The sequence below is a fragment of the Vespula vulgaris genome, chromosome 15, assembly GCF_905475345.1.
Source record: "Vespula vulgaris chromosome 15, iyVesVulg1.1, whole genome shotgun sequence".
Taxonomy (NCBI): domain Eukaryota; kingdom Metazoa; phylum Arthropoda; class Insecta; order Hymenoptera; family Vespidae; genus Vespula; species Vespula vulgaris.
In genome coordinates, this window is record NC_066600.1 from 2,807,416 (window position 1) to 2,826,550 (window position 19,135).

Here is a 19,135-nt window from a genome sequence, read left to right on the forward strand (position 1 = left end):
TATTAACACGTTCGTCTTTTTTCTGAAGACTTTTCTTTTTCAAATTGGATTCGAATAATCTCGGATAGGGTTTAGGTAGAAATTGTTTCACATCTCGATTAGGTTTGCGAGATTGTCGATGCTGAAATTGACGAGTTTAAACGTATTAAATAATGTTATTGTTAAGAAATATTGCAAACCAAATCTACTGTGCAAAACTCTGCAATAATACGGGATAATCGATTAAATAAGGGTTAGAAGCGTATTCCTTCCTTTTTAATGGCACTATTATCAAAGTGACTTTATTTCTTGATGCTCGTTAATATGTACAAATTATATGTATATATATATATATTTAGAGAGAGATGTATAGTTAATATATAATCGACAGCTACGATGGTGGCTACAATGCAGTGGCGCAGAAACGATCATATTTTTTCTTATTTTTTTTTGTTTTTATTTTTGGTTTTTTTTTGTTCTTTCTTTTTTTTTTTAATCCTAATCTTCTACATAAAGTCCTTCCTGAGCCATTGCAAGGGCGTTATTTACATAATGCATTTTACGATATAATACCTTAGACGGCTAAAGAAAAAAAACTTATTATAGTCAAGTGCTAACGCACATAATCGCGCTTCATTTGGCACGGCAAATGAATGATTATTTCATTGTAATTAATTCGACATTAAGGTTTGTGACATCAGATAAGATTGATATATATGTACATACGTATATATATATATATATATATATATATATATATATATATATATATAAACACATACACACACATATATGTGTATATGTATACGTATATATATATATATACGTATGTACGTATACACAGTCAAAGATTCATTTTATTGGCTCGCTTTAAGATGCATGTTCTACGTAAATCTAATTCACACGAGCGTGTTAGAAAAAAAAATTAAAAAAAAAAAAAAAACAGAAAAAAGAAAAGAAAGAGAAAACAAAAATGCAGCATACTCGTCCACGTAATATTATGCAGTTAAAAATATTTGATATATCATATCGAAGTATGATTTCTTTTTTCCTTTTTTTTTTTTTTCTTTTCTTTTTTTCCTTTTGCTTTTCTTTTTCTTTTTCTTTTTCTTTTTCTTTTACGAAACGATATCAGTAGATGGACCCGTCTCTGGTGTGCGTGTGCGCGCGCGCATTACTTTCTCGTGATGCCCAGATACGAAGCAATGCCGTTAATACTCTCAAAGAAGATTCGAAAAGCGTCCTGTTTCTCGTAGTGGTCCCGTACCGTGTCCGCATTCACCGGACGTCCCGGCACGTCAAGCAAATGTTCCTCCACCAAACGCTACAGTACAATAGTACAATTTTTCTTTTTTACATTTGTAGCTGTGTGCCGACGACGGTGGTGGTGCTGCGTAAATAAATGGCGACGGGAAAGTTTAGGACAGTGGATGGTGTGGATGGTTAGGATGGATATGGATTAACGACGAATGGATGGATGATTTTTTTCTATGTATATGTATGTGTTTCTCTGTGTATGTACGTGTGTATGTGTTTTGTGAATATTTTTTGTTTCATTTATCCAAGTGAAAAGTTATCCAATCGACAAAGTTTTTGTGCAATCAATATGCATAGCAATAACGAGCATGAAAACGTGCTTATTATTATTATTAGATATATTATTGTTAGATAATTATTATTAGATAATTTGATCTCTATCGAATTTCAAACAGTGAGATAATAAAAGTGTGTAAAGATAAAGTGTAGAATGTGTGTGAATGAATGTATGTGTGAGTGTAATCAATATACGTGATGTACGTACTACGTTCACTATGCACCGTGCAAATTAAGTCTTCGCCTCTACGGGATCTAAGAAAATAAGAAAAAAAGAAAAAAAAGAAGAAACAAAGGAAGAAAAAAAAACACTAAACTCTAAAGTGTGCGCGATGTATTAGTATTAATGATAAATTTTGATTTTACTGTCGATCTCGATCCGACGTTTATACGTAGTGTAGAATACATTAAATTAATTATCTTTCTCTCTCTCTCTCTCTCTCTCTTTCTCTCTCTCTCTCTCTCTCTCTCTCTCTCTCTCTCTCTCCCTTTCTTTCATTAACATTTACTTGAATGAACTTATAAGTTATGTATGAAGAACTAATGAAATGTTCCGTTTTAACTATTATGCGTATCATCCATCATGCAGCCAAAATAATCATTCTTTTGTCGTTTATCGAACGTAATAGAAATTACTTATTTTTTTTCGAGATCGTGGTTTTGCTCCAAAAAAAAAAAAAAAAATTCAAAACAAGTGTTCGAGTGTTCGAGTTTCATTCCTATCCATTTGTAATGATTAAACCACACACGTGATTATGGCTGCACACAAGTGCAAGAGCAAAACAAAACAAAAAGAAACAAAATAAAGCAAAAAACAAAACGAAACAAAAAGAAGAAGAAGAAGAAGAAGAAGGCCAAATTCAATTCAATATGCGTGATAGACGTGAAAATTTATGCAAGAGGAACAGGGTAGGGTGGTGGGTGGTGGGTGGTGATGGACGGAATAGGATCAGTGCAATATTATACCTATTTTTACTAGGCGACGTCTATGACGATCGTCTTAATTCTACGTTTTGTTGTTGTTGTGGTTGTTGTTGCTTTAATTGTTGTTATTGTTGTTGTTGTTGTTGTTGCTTGCTTGTTTGTTTTATTTTCTGCGTGCATGCCTAGGCAGTGTGTCTTAGATTAGGATGTCCTGGCTCGTGAGGCATGCTACGTGGTGGTGGTGATGGTGGTGGTGATGGTGGTGGTGGTGGTGGTGGTGATGGTGGTGGTGGTAAGTATGTAGTATCCCGGTGTATATATTAAATATATGTATATATATTTTGTTGTAGTAGTTGTTGTTTTTCTTTTTTCTGATTGTTTATTAATATTTTCTAGGATGGAACGTGGATGAGGCCCTTTTCTTACTTCCCAAACGGCCCGTACTGTCGCGCTAGATTACTCACATATTGCGTTGAATGGCTCGTTGGAAACTCGGCCCATTTGCTCAGGTCTATACTTGGTAATACACCACTACGGCATGGTACTCGTGGATTGCTGTTAAAACAAATCGTTCGAATTGCTGTTAGTTTCGTAAGACAATTTTAATTCAATAATTTATAGTAGATAGTATTTCGAATGTAGGATTTAAAACGAACGTACATTATGTTTGTTTCAGATGCAGAGATAAAAAAAAAAATAATAAAAGAAAAGAGAAAGAAAGAAAGGAAGAAAAAGGATTTCAAACTTACATTTCGTGATCAGGCAAGACCATAGGATATATTTGTATGGTGTCTATGAGGTCTGTATTGTCGCATATCATTTTAGCTAGCTTCGACTTACGAATCTCATTGAGTTGATCTAGAAAAGTGAAAGCGAGAGAGCGAGCATTAGAATAATTGTAAAACGGCCTTGAGAATCAAGAAACTCTCCAGAGGATTCGAAAGGATTTTACCGAGAGTGAAGGACGATGGTTGGTTCGGTAACTCGTACCAAAACCTGTCACCACGTCGTGAATGACTAAATTGCGTAGCGATTACACAGGCGAAGGTTGGACCAAGCATACTACCCGGAAGTGGTCGTTCCGATACACCACCGGACCACAGATCCACGTCAGCTGGATGTCTGTTTGATAGATCAATTCAAAAGTTCATATCATATTCTTCCTGATATCATATATATATATATATATCGTTGCGTTCATTCGAACGCAATTTTTGTCTTTTTTTTTTTTTAATCTATTTCTTTTTTTCTTTTTTTCTACACTCACTCGAAAATGGAACTGTATCGTCCGATAGTCTCGTTTGGCATGGATCCAAACAATTCGTCGAAGGTCTTTGCCTCGGGTAATCCGCAATATTTTCTAAAACGACAAAATATCTATCGTTAGATATCGTTTTAATCGAACGATTTTCAACACTTTTCTACAAACTACTAACCGGAAGTCCATGTAACTCGGTATACCAAATTCTCTTCCACGTTGCATATTGAACGATACCAAATCCATCCCGAATTTTGCGCCAACCTTTTTGAACAAATGATTAGTCACCTGGAAAAATGTATCGAACGATTAGCCTTGATTATTTTTATTGATACCATAAAGAGTATATATGAGTATAATATCGACACGTTACTTCTTGCGTTATCGAGTCATCCATAGCTTGGGCAACTTGATTCATCAATCCCATAAAGTATTCGTCTAAGACTCCAGCGCGATAAAGATCGTACGGTCTTCTGATTAGATCCGATAATCTTTTGGAAGCTTTAAAAAGATAGACACTATCGTGATTAGAAATTCTTATTTATTGTAATATCATAATATATACTTACCGATAAATTTATGAGCTTTGCTCCAACGTTCGACCGCAGTTGGTAGCAAAGAATGTCCAAATCTAAATGCAGCAGCAGCGAATGCATCGATAACACCAGGATTTACGGTTGGATCGTATCCATCCCAGTATCCCTACAAGTGTTATCGATATATATAAATCAATATATATTTTATAAAACATTATCGAATACCAATCGATCTTTTTTTTTCGAAAAAAGATCGTCTTACATTTTTCTCGAGAAGAAGTCCGAATTTTTCCATGACGTCTTTCCCCAAAAGAATCGGCAAAAATTCATTATATGTTATATGTTGGATTTCAGCGATGACTATGCGTCTTGATTCCTGAAACAACGTCTCGTCGTCCCAATGGGGATTAATACGAGTGAGTACCTTCGCGATCCTGTTGTGTTCCCTTGCTACTAACGTGTGCATACACGTTAATACCAATTGCTCGTTAACTCGAATTTCACCTAAGTTTCAAAACAAAAAAAAACATCAAATCAAATCGAATCGAAATATTAATTAAACGAAGCTTTTACGATGTTACAATTGTACGTAAGATATTGTAAAATCGTGAGAATTATTTTTAGATACGTTTATCGAGATTTTTAAAAGATATCCAAAACAATTCCAAGGCGAGCTATTCCTGAGAACTTTCCATTAAAGCTACACGCGCGTACGTTTTATTGTAATGGAAAGTGACTACGACGGTAAGTCATTTTCCATAACACTTTCCCACGTCATACCTTTCCTAATCATAGATCAAGGAGAGCGTAAGTTAGTCCGTGTGAAAGAAAACAATTCAATTACATCATTTCTAGAACGTAATTGATAGCCGATGCAACGTAAATTTAATTAATTAACTCGGAAACTTTTCTTTTTCTTATTGTTATCAACAAAAAACAATCTTACCTGCTTCGAAACAGTACATCGATTTGTTCGGACGAGTGCATCCTTCGTCTGGTATATCTAATTTCAATGGCAATAAATCTTTCAATCCGTACTCGTTAAAAACTGGATTCATTCTTAACAATCCGCCATAACCGCTTCGGAGTTTTCTAAATAGAGAAAAGAAAAGAAAAAAAAAATGATAATGATAATGATAATGATAATAATAATAATAATAATAAACAAGAAAGTAAAAATAAAAAATATAATTCTATATTAATTCCTTTCGTGAAAGGGGATCACTGTAATTCGTGTTTTAAAGAGAAGTTAGAATTTCGAGCACGTGATTGCGGGATCACAAAGTCGGGCCAGATTGTGCAACAGTGGATCCTATGATGTGAGCTTGCTGATAGAAAGTCCGGGGAATGGTCTAATGTCTCTAATACCAGTTAGAAAATATAGAACGACGTAATGCTGATTTATTGTCTTGAATGTGATGTAACGAATGTAGGTACACACGTATGCAGGCTAAATAAACTTGATATATATGAACGTGTCCCGGTCTATCTATAAATCGGTTTAGACTGTTCGAACTCGACAAGGGCAATCTAAATTCGCACATTAATCATCGATTCCTCTTTGATTTCATGATTCGACTCGTGAAATTGTAAGATACATTGAATTTTAGACGATATCGCTAAAAACACGTATATCCCAGAGGATACGATCTCTTCTTTGAAACATTAAATGACAATTTTCGACTTAGTATTAATCGATAGATATAATCGTTGAGATTTACCTAGCAAAATTCTCTGTAATACCATAAACGGTATTACCATCCAGAACTCCGGTTAACAAGTTAAAAGGTACACGTGATCCAAGACGACAACCTGGTCGAACAGCTGGGAACGCTCGTACAAAATCCATACATCGAACGTTAAACAATCTATAGAAATAGTCATCTTCTGGTATACGAATCTCGTTGCAATATGGATTCTTCAGATGTGGAGGACGAGAACAACATTCTTCTGGATCATTACGATTTAGTGGATCTAGAAAAGGTTTTGATTTCATCAAACGATTCTAATGTAACGTTGCATTTATTTATCGTATATATATATAAATTTTTTTATATAATAATTTTTCTGAAATATTTCAATCGAGTTTAAGCAAAGTGAAAGACAGAGTAGAATGTTTTTTTCTAGAGCGACCATGGAAACAGAGACACCAATTGCTCTCCTCGTAGAATAATCTTGTCGCAGTGATCGTTCTCGCTTTCTCTAGTAGTTATCCTTCTTTCGATATAAGGCAAATATATTCGACATGGAAGGGTTTAAAACCTACTGTGTTGCTACACGCGTACACCTGACTGACTTCTTAACGTCTAATTGGAACACAAGGTATATATATATATATATATACTTACGTAATATTTTTATCGATCTGATATTCGGTAATCGAGATATTTACTTTCTAAAGTTTTCTTTCTATTCTAATTAAATATATAGGTCAACTTGGATACTTTTGGATTAGATTCGCGATATTTCAGATCGTCATCGTCATTGTCATTGGCATCGTCAATAACACGAGATTGATCGATCAAATTATCAAATCACTTTCTTTTTCAAAATATATACACACACGCGAGAGAAATGTTTCGAAAGTATAAACCTATATATTACCTAAGGGCGTTCCAGTAAGAGTGTAATCATGATCCATGAATTGTCCCCAGGCTATCACCATGACAGTACCAGCGTGATCGTGATATCCCTCATCTGGATGCATCGTACGGGATACTATTCTAGACAAGGGTAATTCTCGTCCACTTACGGCTATCCTAGGTGCTGATATACCATCGGAGAATCGTGGTGGCATCAATCTAAAAGAAAAGAGAAACAGAAAAAACAATTAAAAAACCACACGTAAAAAAAAGTAATATATATACCGGTAAGACAAAAAAGATCTTTTTCAAAAGAAACATCAAAAAACAAAAAAATGAATACTAGATATTATTATCGTATATGTTCACCTGGTGAACGGCGACAGAGTTGAACCCCAAGTTGGATTTTGTAAATTCGTACAGAGTCCATCGTATCTTCGATATTTTCCTGGTCGACATTCGACGTTGCTTAGAAAAGCTGGACATACCTCGCGTATCAATGTTTTCGAGGTGTCGATCAACGGAAGATTTTTCTCGATATCCTCGAATGTCAGACCATATCTGTTAAATCGAATGATCGAAGTTTCAAAGATCGTTCAAGTGCTCTTAGTCATACTTGATTCTTAATCTCGCTCGACGTATATGTCTTTCGAAAGTTTACGTTTGATAGTTACCAGCCATTGTTACGAGTTTTTAGCTTGTTGTACTCACATTTGAGCTAGATTAGTTGATATGTCCAATAAGAGTTCACCGACCGTAGCTAGGTCCTCGGGCCTCCAGATTTCGTTTTTGGGTCTTGCGACATCTGATTATATATAAAGATTGTAATTATTAGACGATGATTTTTTCTTTCTTTCATTGTTAAATTTATTCGTTTAGGAATTAGCGTTACACAATTCATTGACTAATCGTCGATCCAACGAATGATATCACGCGAATCGGTCTATGAAGATTCTTCGAACCGATTAACGCGTGATGGAACATGAAATAAACGATTTCAATTGTATATCGAAAAAAATGTTGACTTGGATTGAACGATTCCATAACAGAGAATGATGACGATAGTAATCGTCTTACTTACTGATGCGTTTCCTCGCCTCGATATAAGCATGATTAACGGCATCGTAGGTGATACAGGTCTGTGATCCTGCAGTAGGTGGACTGCGAAATAGAAACGTAATAATAATAGAAAACTAGGAGAGAAAAATAAGTAGGAAAAAAAGAAAAAGAAAGAAAGAAAGAAAAGAACGAAGAACTTAGCGAGGATGTAAAACGAAGGCGCGAGAGACTGCGATCTTTGACTCCTAGAGTATTATTTACAGCTTCCCTTCTCTCCGGCTTAATTACCTAACGCGTTCTAGCCTAGTTTACATCTATCTCTATCTCTCTTGAAAACCGTGCATTTAGAAACGCGTTTATAAAACCTGTATAAAGAAGGTAGTAAGTTGTTACCGGCAGCAATTGAAGAAGAAGAAGCAAGCAAACAAGCAAGCAAGCACATTGTTTCATTTTTTTTTTCTACGAATTTAAGAATAGAAAATATCTGTAATAATGCAAGGAAATTAGAAAGGAGAGAATGCATTAACGATTTGAAAGTTTATAAATATACAAAAGTATACTTATATATATATATAATATATATGTATGTATGTATGTATGTATGTATATGTATATGATATTTTATGATATACAAAGTCCACATACGAAAGCTTACATTTCGAGAGATATACTGTATCTACGTAACTCGAAACTATATATTTCACAGAGTATCCCGAGAATCGACTCATATATCCTGTTTCTCCTAGATACGAAATATACTGGCATTGACGTGCCGCCCGTGGCTTTTACCATCGAAGGTTGACCCACTGGCCACTACCTACACCGTTTACTTTCCGATCTTTTATTTTCTTTATTTATTTATTATCCTAGAAGCCATTTCTTCCGCGTTTCGACGGACCTCGACACACCACTCCAAGGCATGACTCACTTTCATCCTATATTATTTTTGCATACGCGTATATCTATCTATCTATCTATCTATTATTATTATTATTATTATTATTATTATTATTATTATTATTATTATTATTGTATATCACATAGAAAATGATTCTATTACCATTGTTTCTATTTTAAAATAAATAGGAAAGCTTTTGCTATATATATATATATATATATATATATATATATATATATATATATATCTTTCTCTCTGTTATGTATTTAAAAAAAATAGTTTTTTTTATTCTCTTCTATGGGATATTGCATTGTAAAAAGAAAGAAAAAAAAAAAAAAGAAAAGAAAAACTCGGAAAAGAAAAGAAAATTAAAAAAGAAGAAAATCGTGTAGTCGATTATAAAGAGAAAATATCACGATTTTTATCGCATTAATAAAAACGAAATGATTATTGGTAATAGAAGTAAGAATGTTCAGAGCTAGTTTATTCGCCTTTCATTGCATAAGCATGCACACGATTTGAAAATGTTCACGCATGGCGGAGTATCCTAGATAAACTATCTATTAACTTCACCCACCAAGTTTCTATATATATTTATTATTTACCTAAATGCCATTATATATTATTTTGTTTCTTGAGAATTTTTTCTAAAGTAGTAACTAGTTGGAATACTCGCGACAGTTCATTGCTCACACGTTATATCAATTTTTTCTTTTCTAACATAGTAGCCGTTAACAATTATTGTTATTATTTTTTTCGTATTAAAACATATCCATGTGTCATTCATTCATTACGTTATTCCATCGAGTTTGTTTCTTTTCATCTTTATTTTTTTATGTTTTCTTTTTTTTTTTCTAACAGAAAAAAATAGTTGTAATAAAGAGACGAAGGAAACGTTGATCCTAACACGCGAAAGCACATTTCCATCGCGGTATGGAATTCCGAGTTCGCGTCCTTCTCGGCAATGCCGAATGCAATCTCGTCTAGATTGTCTAGAAAGTACTCGTTAAAAGTGCGTTCATACCGCAATACTACGTTGAATCAAAGGGGCAAGGAAAATGTCAGGAATAAACGTACAATGCTCCCATAGTTATCGCATTTTACGCGATAACAACTATTATATCGACATATCCGATCACATCGACGGAGTTGTTACACGTTTCTCTTATTTTTTTTCCTATTTTTTTTATCCGCGGAAAAGTATCTCAACGATGCATTCTTCGATGCAATTTTCTTCTTATTTCAAAATACGTGATAAATATCATAAAAAGATTTTTGGTCAACAAACACACGTAATTAATATCTTTTTTCGTCACATATATATATATATATATATGTACGTATATGTGTATGCGTGTATATGTATATACATATATATATATATTATGGCTCCTACTATTAATTATAAATTCAACCTTGAACGATCTCGTTTAACGCAACGCCATGCACCCTTTCGCTCGAACTTTCGAAATATAAAAAAAAAAGAAAAAGAAAAAAGAAACGAAAAAAAGAAAAGCACGAAAAAATAGGATAATAAAACCATGACAAGGGACTCGTTTCTCTTTTGCGTGAGCACCCTTAAAAAAGAAAAACGGACCTGTTAAATTTCTTATTCTCTCTTTCATTTGGTACCAAGACCATACCGTAATAAGGCGCACATAATTTTTGAGAATTCCCCTTACGTAATTCTGACCACTGTCGTAATGCATTTGCGCGTGCATGCATGCATGCATGCATGCATGCGTATGTGTGTATATATGTATGCATATATGTATGTATGTATGTATGTATGTTCGTTTATGCAAGTAAACTCCATGGGGCAGCAGGAGATACCTTAGTGATCGAGTACGAGTTCGTAAGACAGAAATGGAAAAGTTAAACTATGGCGCGTTTCTGTATATATGTGTGTGTGTGTATTCCCATTCGTAACTATACTAATTAATTCTTTTTTATTCGAATTCGATTGAATTTCTAAAACGTTAAAAAATACTTGGATCGAATTATTCTCCTATCTACGTTTTCGTCAGTGTAGTTTTGTTTTATTTTTGTTAATCCATTTATTTGTTTTTGTACTTTTTACTTATTTACTTATTTCTTTATCTTTTATTCTTTTTAAATTTCATTTAATTTCTGCTCATCAGGATTATTGCACTTAGTGTCGGCGAAAGTTGATGCGAAAGGTCAAACACATATATTTTGTTCATACGTTATCGGCAATCGACGATAAATACGTACATACATACATACATACATACATACATACATATATATATATATATATATATATATATATATATATATAAGCATACTCAAGTGAAAGTAAAAGTCGGCCTTATGTTTCATTTACTTAGTCATAACGGAACTCGATCGTTTCCTCCTTTACATATAGAATATCGTTATTATGTTTATTTAGAATAAAACATTAATAAAATTGATAGAAAGATAGAGAAAAAGAGAAAGAGAAATATATATATATATATATAAAGAAAGAGAAAATACTTACAAATTTCCACGAAGCAAATTGTAAGTATAATCGAAAACGCTAGTTCTGCCAGGACCATCTAGGATCAAAGCACATTCCTCGGTGTTTCCATAAATTTCAACCGGTTGATATTGCAATCCATCGCATGCATAATCATGGCTGTTAAATCCAATCAGTAACGCCACGATTCCTATTATCGTGGTCCGCGCTATCGCGAATCTGTAAAATAACAAATTACGGATTAGTCAGGTAGGATTTCGTCTGGATCTTTTTTTTCTTTTTTTTTAATCCTTTTTTGTGCGCGTATATATATTTCTTTATCGAAGTGAAAACATCCGGATAGATTTCCTTTAACGATGACTATATAACTTTTATATAATCTCTTCGTATAGGAAATAATATATTATATATTTCCGATGATTTATCGATCGACGTCAATCATGCGTTTCGCTCGATCAATCCACTTCTTTCACTCTGTGAGACAATCAAAATTGTAACTCGTAACGAATCGCATGAATTCGAGTATTATTCCGATCACGTCGAGATGCGAGAAATCGGAAATCGTAAGAAAGCGAGAAGGATTCGAAAACCGATGCTTTTTGTACGATGCGACGAAGCTTTCACCGTTTTTTCTCTTTTTTCTTTTTCTTCTTCTTCTTCTTCTTCTTTTTTTCAACTATGCATGAATAATTTATTTTTGTTTTAAACATCCTCCTTTGAAATCTCTTACAATTTTTTATAAAAGAAAATTTTGTTAATAATAATAATAATAATAATAATAATAATAATATATATATATAATTATAATAATATATTATAATATTAATATATATTAAGAAAGTTTATAATTTTATCAATACGATACGATCGATCTGTTCGATTATCTATTTAGTAACATAATTTTTCGAAATATTAGAAAACATTGTATTCCCTTCAATTAGATCAGATTGCATTTCTATTACTATTAAAATAAAGTTCGGTAAAGTTCGATATTCGGTTCGACTCGACGAACCACAACTCGGTTAAGGAATTATGAAAGTATTAATTTGTCTCGATCGCGTCGGTGGTTACACGTTCGAGAAACGATCGTGCGGGTTAAACGTCGAAGCCGTCGAGCTTTCATCGACTATCTCGTTGTAACATCTTTTGATTCAAAGCAAACCTCGAGTGTGGGCGGACAGTGATTAAGAGCTCTCTCACTCTCTACTAATAACGCTTCTTATTTTCTATACCATTGCTCGACATCCTCTCTTTATGTCTTATTTTTTAATAATTATTAGAAACTTCATGTGTTCTTTCTATTCTTATTTTTTATTTCCTTCTTTAACTGGTGAAAGGATTTCAAAGTCACGAATAATGGTATGTACGAACGAGTGTATTAAAAAAAAAAGAAGAAGAAGAAGAAAAAAGGAAAAGAAAATCGAGAATAAAAAATAGAGATCGAGTTTAATTTAGGAAGAAAAAGAGAAAGAAAAAACGAGATTTTTGTTCGGTTCTCCCCTTCGTTTTTTTTTTTATTTTTAATTAATTACATTAGATCTCAATCATAAGAAAATGAAAAAGAAAACACAAAAGAGATTTTTGTTCGGTTCTTTTTCTCTTTTTCTTGAATATAGATGAAATCTTAATCACGAGATATAGGATAAGGTGGAAGCATGTTAGTCATCGAGTTAATACACTCGACGGAATTATTCTCGGTTTTTGAAACGATTAGTTCATAGGTGCAATTCTTTAGTACTGATACGATAAAATAAATAATTTTGCAAGTTAGTCGTTGGGTGTAAGATAGAAGAACGGACGATGCAGCAAGAATCACTTCCTCGTTGCATAAGGGCGCGCATCGTAATGGAATTACGAAAGTCCTTCCCTATCGGTCGGTACCGCGGATTATTTTACTTGTTCGCGAATTATGACATAATACTGAGATACCAGAAGCTGGACCTTCCGTGTGAAACTCTACTTTTTCTATCGATTCTCTATATTCTCGATAATTGAAAAAGTTACGTCAATTATTTCATGATCGTTTCAAAAATAAGATCGCCGAATTTCAAGATATATATATTATAGAATTAAAGTAAGTACTTAAGAAGAAAAGAAAAGAACGAGATCGTATAAATATGAATCGCAGTAAATAAAAATGCTTTCTTTTCAAGTTACGAATATTTTTTTAGGTTGCGAGAGATGCATCTAATGGGGAAAAAAATCATTATGAAAAGTTTCTTCGATGATACAGTATATTACGATGCTTTCAAACGTTCTTCTTTTTAAAGTCTTTTTTAATAAAATAAAAAACAAAAAAAAAGGAAAAGAGAATTTTGTTTGTTTGTTCGTCACTTACACCGCAATAATAGAATGGATTTCTTTAAAGTTCGACGATCTATTTTTGGAAATATATTTCTATATATTTTTATCTAATCGTTTACGCTATTAACGCAAATTACAATTTTTTTTTTCTTTCACCATTATTATTATTTTAAGTTGCACTTAGTCGTTTAATTGTTTTACGGTTATAACTCGAGTTCTCTCACTTTGGAGATTAACGACAGGAATGTCCTGTTAACAGCGGAGCATTCGCAAAAAATTTAGCAAACCGTTAAGATAAGAGACGTCCATAGCGGAATAAAATTGAGGATTACTTTCTCGATGCGATGCATAACGGATTCTCCTTTCACTTTGCGTAGTAGTCAACGAGGTTAACGTGCAACTCGCGTGATAGAGATCAACCAAGTTTCGTGAGATCCGACGAAACGAATGTCGGCCTCTTTAATTAAAATTACCTAGCCATTTTTTTTCTTTCTTTCTTTCTTTCCTCTTTTCTTTCTCACTTTCGATGATTCTCCCATTTATATCTAATTTAAAATCTGTTATCTATCTTGTACGTTGAAACAATTTTTTCAACGTGGTTATTATTTCAATCGAGAAAAAGAAAAAAAGATAGATAAATAGAAAGAAAAAGAGAGAGAGAGAGAGAGAGAGGGAAGGAAAAAAGAAAAAAGAAAATAATAAAAAAGCAACAAAAAATATCAAAGGACTCGTGGAAAAACTCACCCTTCGAGCATCGCGCTGCCTGGCCACACGCGATCCGAACGTTTTCACGAAACCAACGTTGACAAAACCAAAAAGGGAGGAGGTTGTCGAGGTGGGAGAAAGATAGAGAAGGTAAAATGAGAGAGAAAGAGAGAGAGACAGATAGACAGACAGATAAAGAGATAGAAAAAAAAAATAAGGAAAGAAATAAAGAAAGAACAAAAATAGAAGAGGAAAAGAAAAAACAATGTAGACAGAAGAAAAATGACAAAATCGAAAAGAGGGATGAAAGGAAGTCGAGGAGACGTGTTTTCCGAAGAGAGTCCGACTTAAATCGAGCGGAACGAAACGAAACGAAACGAAACGAGACGAGACGAGAAAAAAAAAGAAAAGATAAAAGAGTAAAAAGAGAACAAGAAGAAAAATACAAAAAAAAAAAAGAAAAATATAATAATAACAATAATAATAATAATAATAATAATAATAATAATAATAATAACAATAATAATAACAACAACAACAACAACAATAACAACAGTAACAATAGTAACAATCACTCCCGGTGATAGATAACGACGATAACACACGCGTGTTTATTCGTTCCTCTACCCTGCGAACACACGGACCGAACTACTGTCTGAGAGTGCTGAGACTGGCCGTAGTACTCGGGAACGCGTTTAGTTGCTGAATAACGTCGTCCACTTCTACTTTTGCTCCCTTTCGGCTAGCTCGAGTTCGATTCTCGCGATGAAATAGCTAGCGATGGTATATACCTTTACTCCGTCTTTCACTCCGACGGTCGACGATTTACTGACCGACACGCGTTACTTCGAGTTAAAACCGAACGGCTGCCCTCAGCTACGCGAAGCTGATACCATATGATGTCGATTGATCCAATAGCTCGAGTTTGTTATTTGCTCTTTATGAGTACTTGTTACTCGTACGATATTATTATCATTATTATTAATATTATTATTGTATTTGTTGTTGTTATATTTCTTATTATTGTATTATGATTATCTGTTTCTTTTTCTTTAAAATACATTGGTTCGTGCTCCCCCAAAAAGTACATTCTCCGTTTGCCTCGCTCTCGAATTGGACGAGATTTCGTGAAGGTAGGAGGTACAATATCTCTACTCGTTCGTCTATCCCCACTCTTTCAGCTCCCCTTGTCGTTAAGTGGGAGAAACATGCATCTTGTACATAAATCTTCATGTAGTTACGTTTGAACATAGCAAAAGCCGAAAATCTGGTTCGAGTCACGGTTGCTAAGGCTCGTTTAATATTCCGACGTTAACACGAATGACGTAGATTTTCTTTTTGATCTTCCTTCCTTCTTTCTTTCTTTCTTTTACTTCTTCTACTTCTATCTCTTTCCTTTTTTCTTCTTTTCTTTTCTTTTCGAAACTTTGAGATATCTCTGCTCTGAATCCATACAATTGGATAGGATGTGAAGTGAATAGGATAATGGATAATAATGAATGATTCATTAATTAATTTTGTGATTAATCTTTGTTAGATCGAAGAAAATTTTCTGCAGAAAGTTTATGTATATATATATTTTTATGAGATGAGAATCGAATTGTTTATGAATAAAGAGTAAAGAGAGAGAAAGAGAGAGATGAGGAAGAATAAGAAGAAGAAAGAAGAAGAAGAAGAAGAAGATGGTTGTGATAGCAAGTAAAAGGGAGGAGGCGTAGCTACCGTTCACGTTTTACTTTCCTTTCTCTAAACGAGCGTCACACGACTGCTGCCCTCGATTCGAGAGACAATCGATTGTCTCTCGAAGTCCGTCGACTGACTTTGGCGGACCTTTTTAAATTTAATCTTATGAAACGTAAAAGAAAAGAAGAATAAAAAAAAGAAAAGGTATCGAAAAGAGAATTAAAGTAAAGTGATCGAAAGTGAAAGCAGCTCATTACTTTCTAAACAAATTGTTAGACGGGTAGAAACGCAAATTAGAGTGAAAGGGTGTGAATGGATGTTATCGTTTTGTTATTTTTCTCACGAGATTCGAAGAATATTGCAAAGGAATCAAAAGACAAAAGGATGTTATATCTATAAGATAATGTAGAAGAATGTAGTGGAAGGAGAGAAAAAAGAAAAAAGAAATAAATAAAAAGTGTCTTACGACGAGTCAATTACTTTCCTTTAAGTTAAACGACATTAATAGACGTTTCGAATGAATTAAAAGTATAACTTTCTAGATGTATATACGGATATATAAATATCTTGTATCTCGAATATCCCCTCGATTTAGCTGAACTATCGATCAAACTCAAATCAACGAAATGGAAGCCTCGAGGTACGAGTTCTCTTGCCCAATATCGATCCATTTATCTCGAGGGGTCCCATGGTCGGCGTGCCAAGTCGTTCATTTAAAAAGTACACGCTCTCGTTAAACGAGCTCGTGATTTCTTAAACCCCCTCCCCCGTTTCCTTTCTCAATTTCGTACTATGTTCGCCTACGTACGTATGTAGTTACGTTTTAGTTAGCGTAGGTAGATACGTATGTAGGTACGTTTGCACGATTTTATCGAGTTTTACTCGTACGACATGCCATTACGTTCGAGGGACGCACGACGACGTAAACGGACGTGTCGACATATTCCTTTAAATAGAAATCTAATAGAATTATAGGATAATTTTAATGGGGTTATTAGCTTGCTTATTCCTCGCTGCGTTATTCATTCAATTGCGTGAAATTTTTATCGCGTCGTAAAATTATCTAAAACCGTGAATAATATTATAGGCAAGAAAGCGACAAGGGTATCGGAAATGAAATAAAAGGAAATTACGACGTGGTTAACATAATGGTGTTACGAGTCAGTCGTTGCATGAATGAAAAATGAAATATAAGCTTGTCTTCGCTTTCTTTTCTCTTTCTCTTCTTCTCTCTCTCTCTCTCTCTCTCTATTTTTTTTTCCTTTCTGTCTGTCTTTCTCATCCTCCATTTCTTTCTATCTTTTTCTAACGCTCTTTTTCTAACTCTTTTCTTCGTTGTTTTCTATCGATATCGAAGAGAAATATTATATTAATTCGTACATTACTGTTATCTTACAAAATAGAGAAAAACGTTTGTCGAGATTACACGGTCAAACGGTTTCAATAGAAAGTATAATAATGACGGATATAAATTGTATTGAATCAATGAGGCGTTACTTCGAACGATTATAATACATATTTCAAACGTTCCATGTTTTCATTAAGTATCATCATACATTCGACATATGTGTGTTTATGTATACAGTATGTTCGCTTTAAATGTATACGGGAAAACCTTTCGAACGAATATTCATTAACAATCGAACGTTGTATAACGTCGGCCCGTGGTATAGGAGTGATATAAGAACGAATAACACGTCGTAATGATATTTATTTGATTTAAAATGTACAAATATTGTAACTTTTTAAATCCTTCGTTACGATATTCTTTTTATTGACATCGAATCGTTCGAAAAATATTATATACAATCGTAGTTTGTATTAATCGTTTTCGACTTGTTAAGATTTATATTTGACCCCGGAATTATGATCGCCCGTCATACACCGCGGAAAGGAAGATACTTTTTTTTTTTTTTTTTTTTTAATTTTGTACGCTTTTAAACGGGAAGAACAGTTTCATTGAATCGCGTTACATCGATGAAAAATATGTAAATGTATTTTTAATAACGGAGAAAACGCATATAACTAATTTCTGAGGGATATAAATTTTAAAGACAGGATAAGAGATCAGAACACAGAAGAAAACAGGACATGATCCGATAGAACAAGAAAAGAATAGGATCGGATCGGATTAGAGCAGATAGGATCAGAGAAAATAGGATAGCCAAGAATTGTTAAAAATCAATTGCCTGAAGATTGATTGTTTGAGGATAGCTAAAGGATCCTTAAAATTACCAAACAATGTCTCTAAGATTTCCAAAGATTACTACAACAAGTATATCTCTAATCATATATCAATAAATTATCGATTAATTACGTTTACCTGAGCTTCATAGGGATTAGAAGGGTTTATAGAATTCTCTTTTCTTTTTGAATGTATGTCGTATTTCATGAATAATGTAGAATACTATAGAAATATTTAATAAGAAATTTATTATATCGAAATTGTTACGCTTACTTAGTTATATATCTAAATTATTATGAAAACGTCGATTATTATTAAAATTTGTAAGTATTTTTTTTTAAATCGATTCAATATACTATTTCTAAAATTATTGTCCACCTTTGGATATCTTATATTTTTCAAAGAAAAGAAAAAAAAGAAAGAGAAAAAAAAACAATTCCAATACGATTTCGAAATTTTTTCGAATCGAAAATTTTTCTCGCAAATCGAACTTACTATCAAGATCACATGATGCGGGAACAGGTGATACGAGAAATCATATCACCTCTTGACAAGTTACGATCTCTTGTTAAAAATTTCAAATTTTGGACAGGTGTTTTGACTTGAGCTTTCGTAAGGACTCTTATTACATTAAAAACGATCTCCTCAATAAACTATCGTAATTATCATTTAATTCGTATGTTATCAGATTTGTTTGAATCGTTTCATATACTATACCACGTAGAAGAACAATTTATATATTCTCAATATTTTATCGTAATTTTTTCTTCGTAACTCGTCGCTGATCGTCGAGCACCAATGAATTCTTTCGTTTAGAAAATTTGTTCAGAGTCTCTATCGAAAGTGTTTAAAAATTTCGAAACACATGACACTTAAACGAAACACAATGTAGAAGAAAGAGATATAATGACGCGAAAGCATGAAAGTAAGTTTAAGTGAGCCGGTTT

General features: G+C 33.4%; 1 protein-coding gene and 1 long non-coding RNA gene across 3 annotated transcripts in view; one reads left to right on the top strand and one right to left on the bottom strand.

Moving 5' to 3' along the window:
- Positions 1-252: 252 nt before the first annotated feature.
- Positions 253-19,135, bottom strand: part of LOC127069451 (chorion peroxidase) — a 60,064-nt gene continuing 41,181 nt past the window's right edge. Inside the window, exons 1-17 of one of the 2 annotated variants that reach the window (XM_051006492.1) lie at positions 14,360-15,865; positions 11,333-11,530; positions 7,954-8,033; positions 7,584-7,677; positions 7,242-7,433; positions 6,895-7,091; positions 6,012-6,264; positions 5,237-5,382; positions 4,553-4,794; positions 4,324-4,456; positions 4,128-4,255; positions 3,933-4,042; positions 3,764-3,856; positions 3,449-3,618; positions 3,246-3,354; positions 2,961-3,051; positions 253-1,303 (exon numbers count right to left, since the gene is read on the bottom strand). In XM_051006492.1, the coding sequence (XP_050862449.1) occupies positions 1,154-1,303; positions 2,961-3,051; positions 3,246-3,354; positions 3,449-3,618; positions 3,764-3,856; positions 3,933-4,042; positions 4,128-4,255; positions 4,324-4,456; positions 4,553-4,794; positions 5,237-5,382; positions 6,012-6,264; positions 6,895-7,091; positions 7,242-7,433; positions 7,584-7,677; positions 7,954-8,033; positions 11,333-11,530; positions 14,360-14,370 (2,397 nt within the window). In that variant the 5' untranslated portion in view covers positions 14,371-15,865 and the 3' untranslated portion in view covers positions 253-1,153. Of the gene's footprint in view, positions 1,304-2,960; positions 3,052-3,245; positions 3,355-3,448; positions 3,619-3,763; positions 3,857-3,932; positions 4,043-4,127; positions 4,256-4,323; positions 4,457-4,552; positions 4,795-5,236; positions 5,383-6,011; positions 6,265-6,894; positions 7,092-7,241; positions 7,434-7,583; positions 7,678-7,953; positions 8,034-11,332; positions 11,531-14,359; positions 15,866-19,135 lie in introns of those variants that run through there. The other variant, XM_051006491.1, reaches the window with a different exon arrangement.
- LOC127069496 (uncharacterized) lies at positions 6,149-7,299 on the top strand. Its single transcript, XR_007783557.1, has 3 exons — positions 6,149-6,273; positions 6,418-6,612; positions 6,945-7,299. It is a non-coding gene; the product is annotated as an uncharacterized LOC127069496 (long non-coding RNA).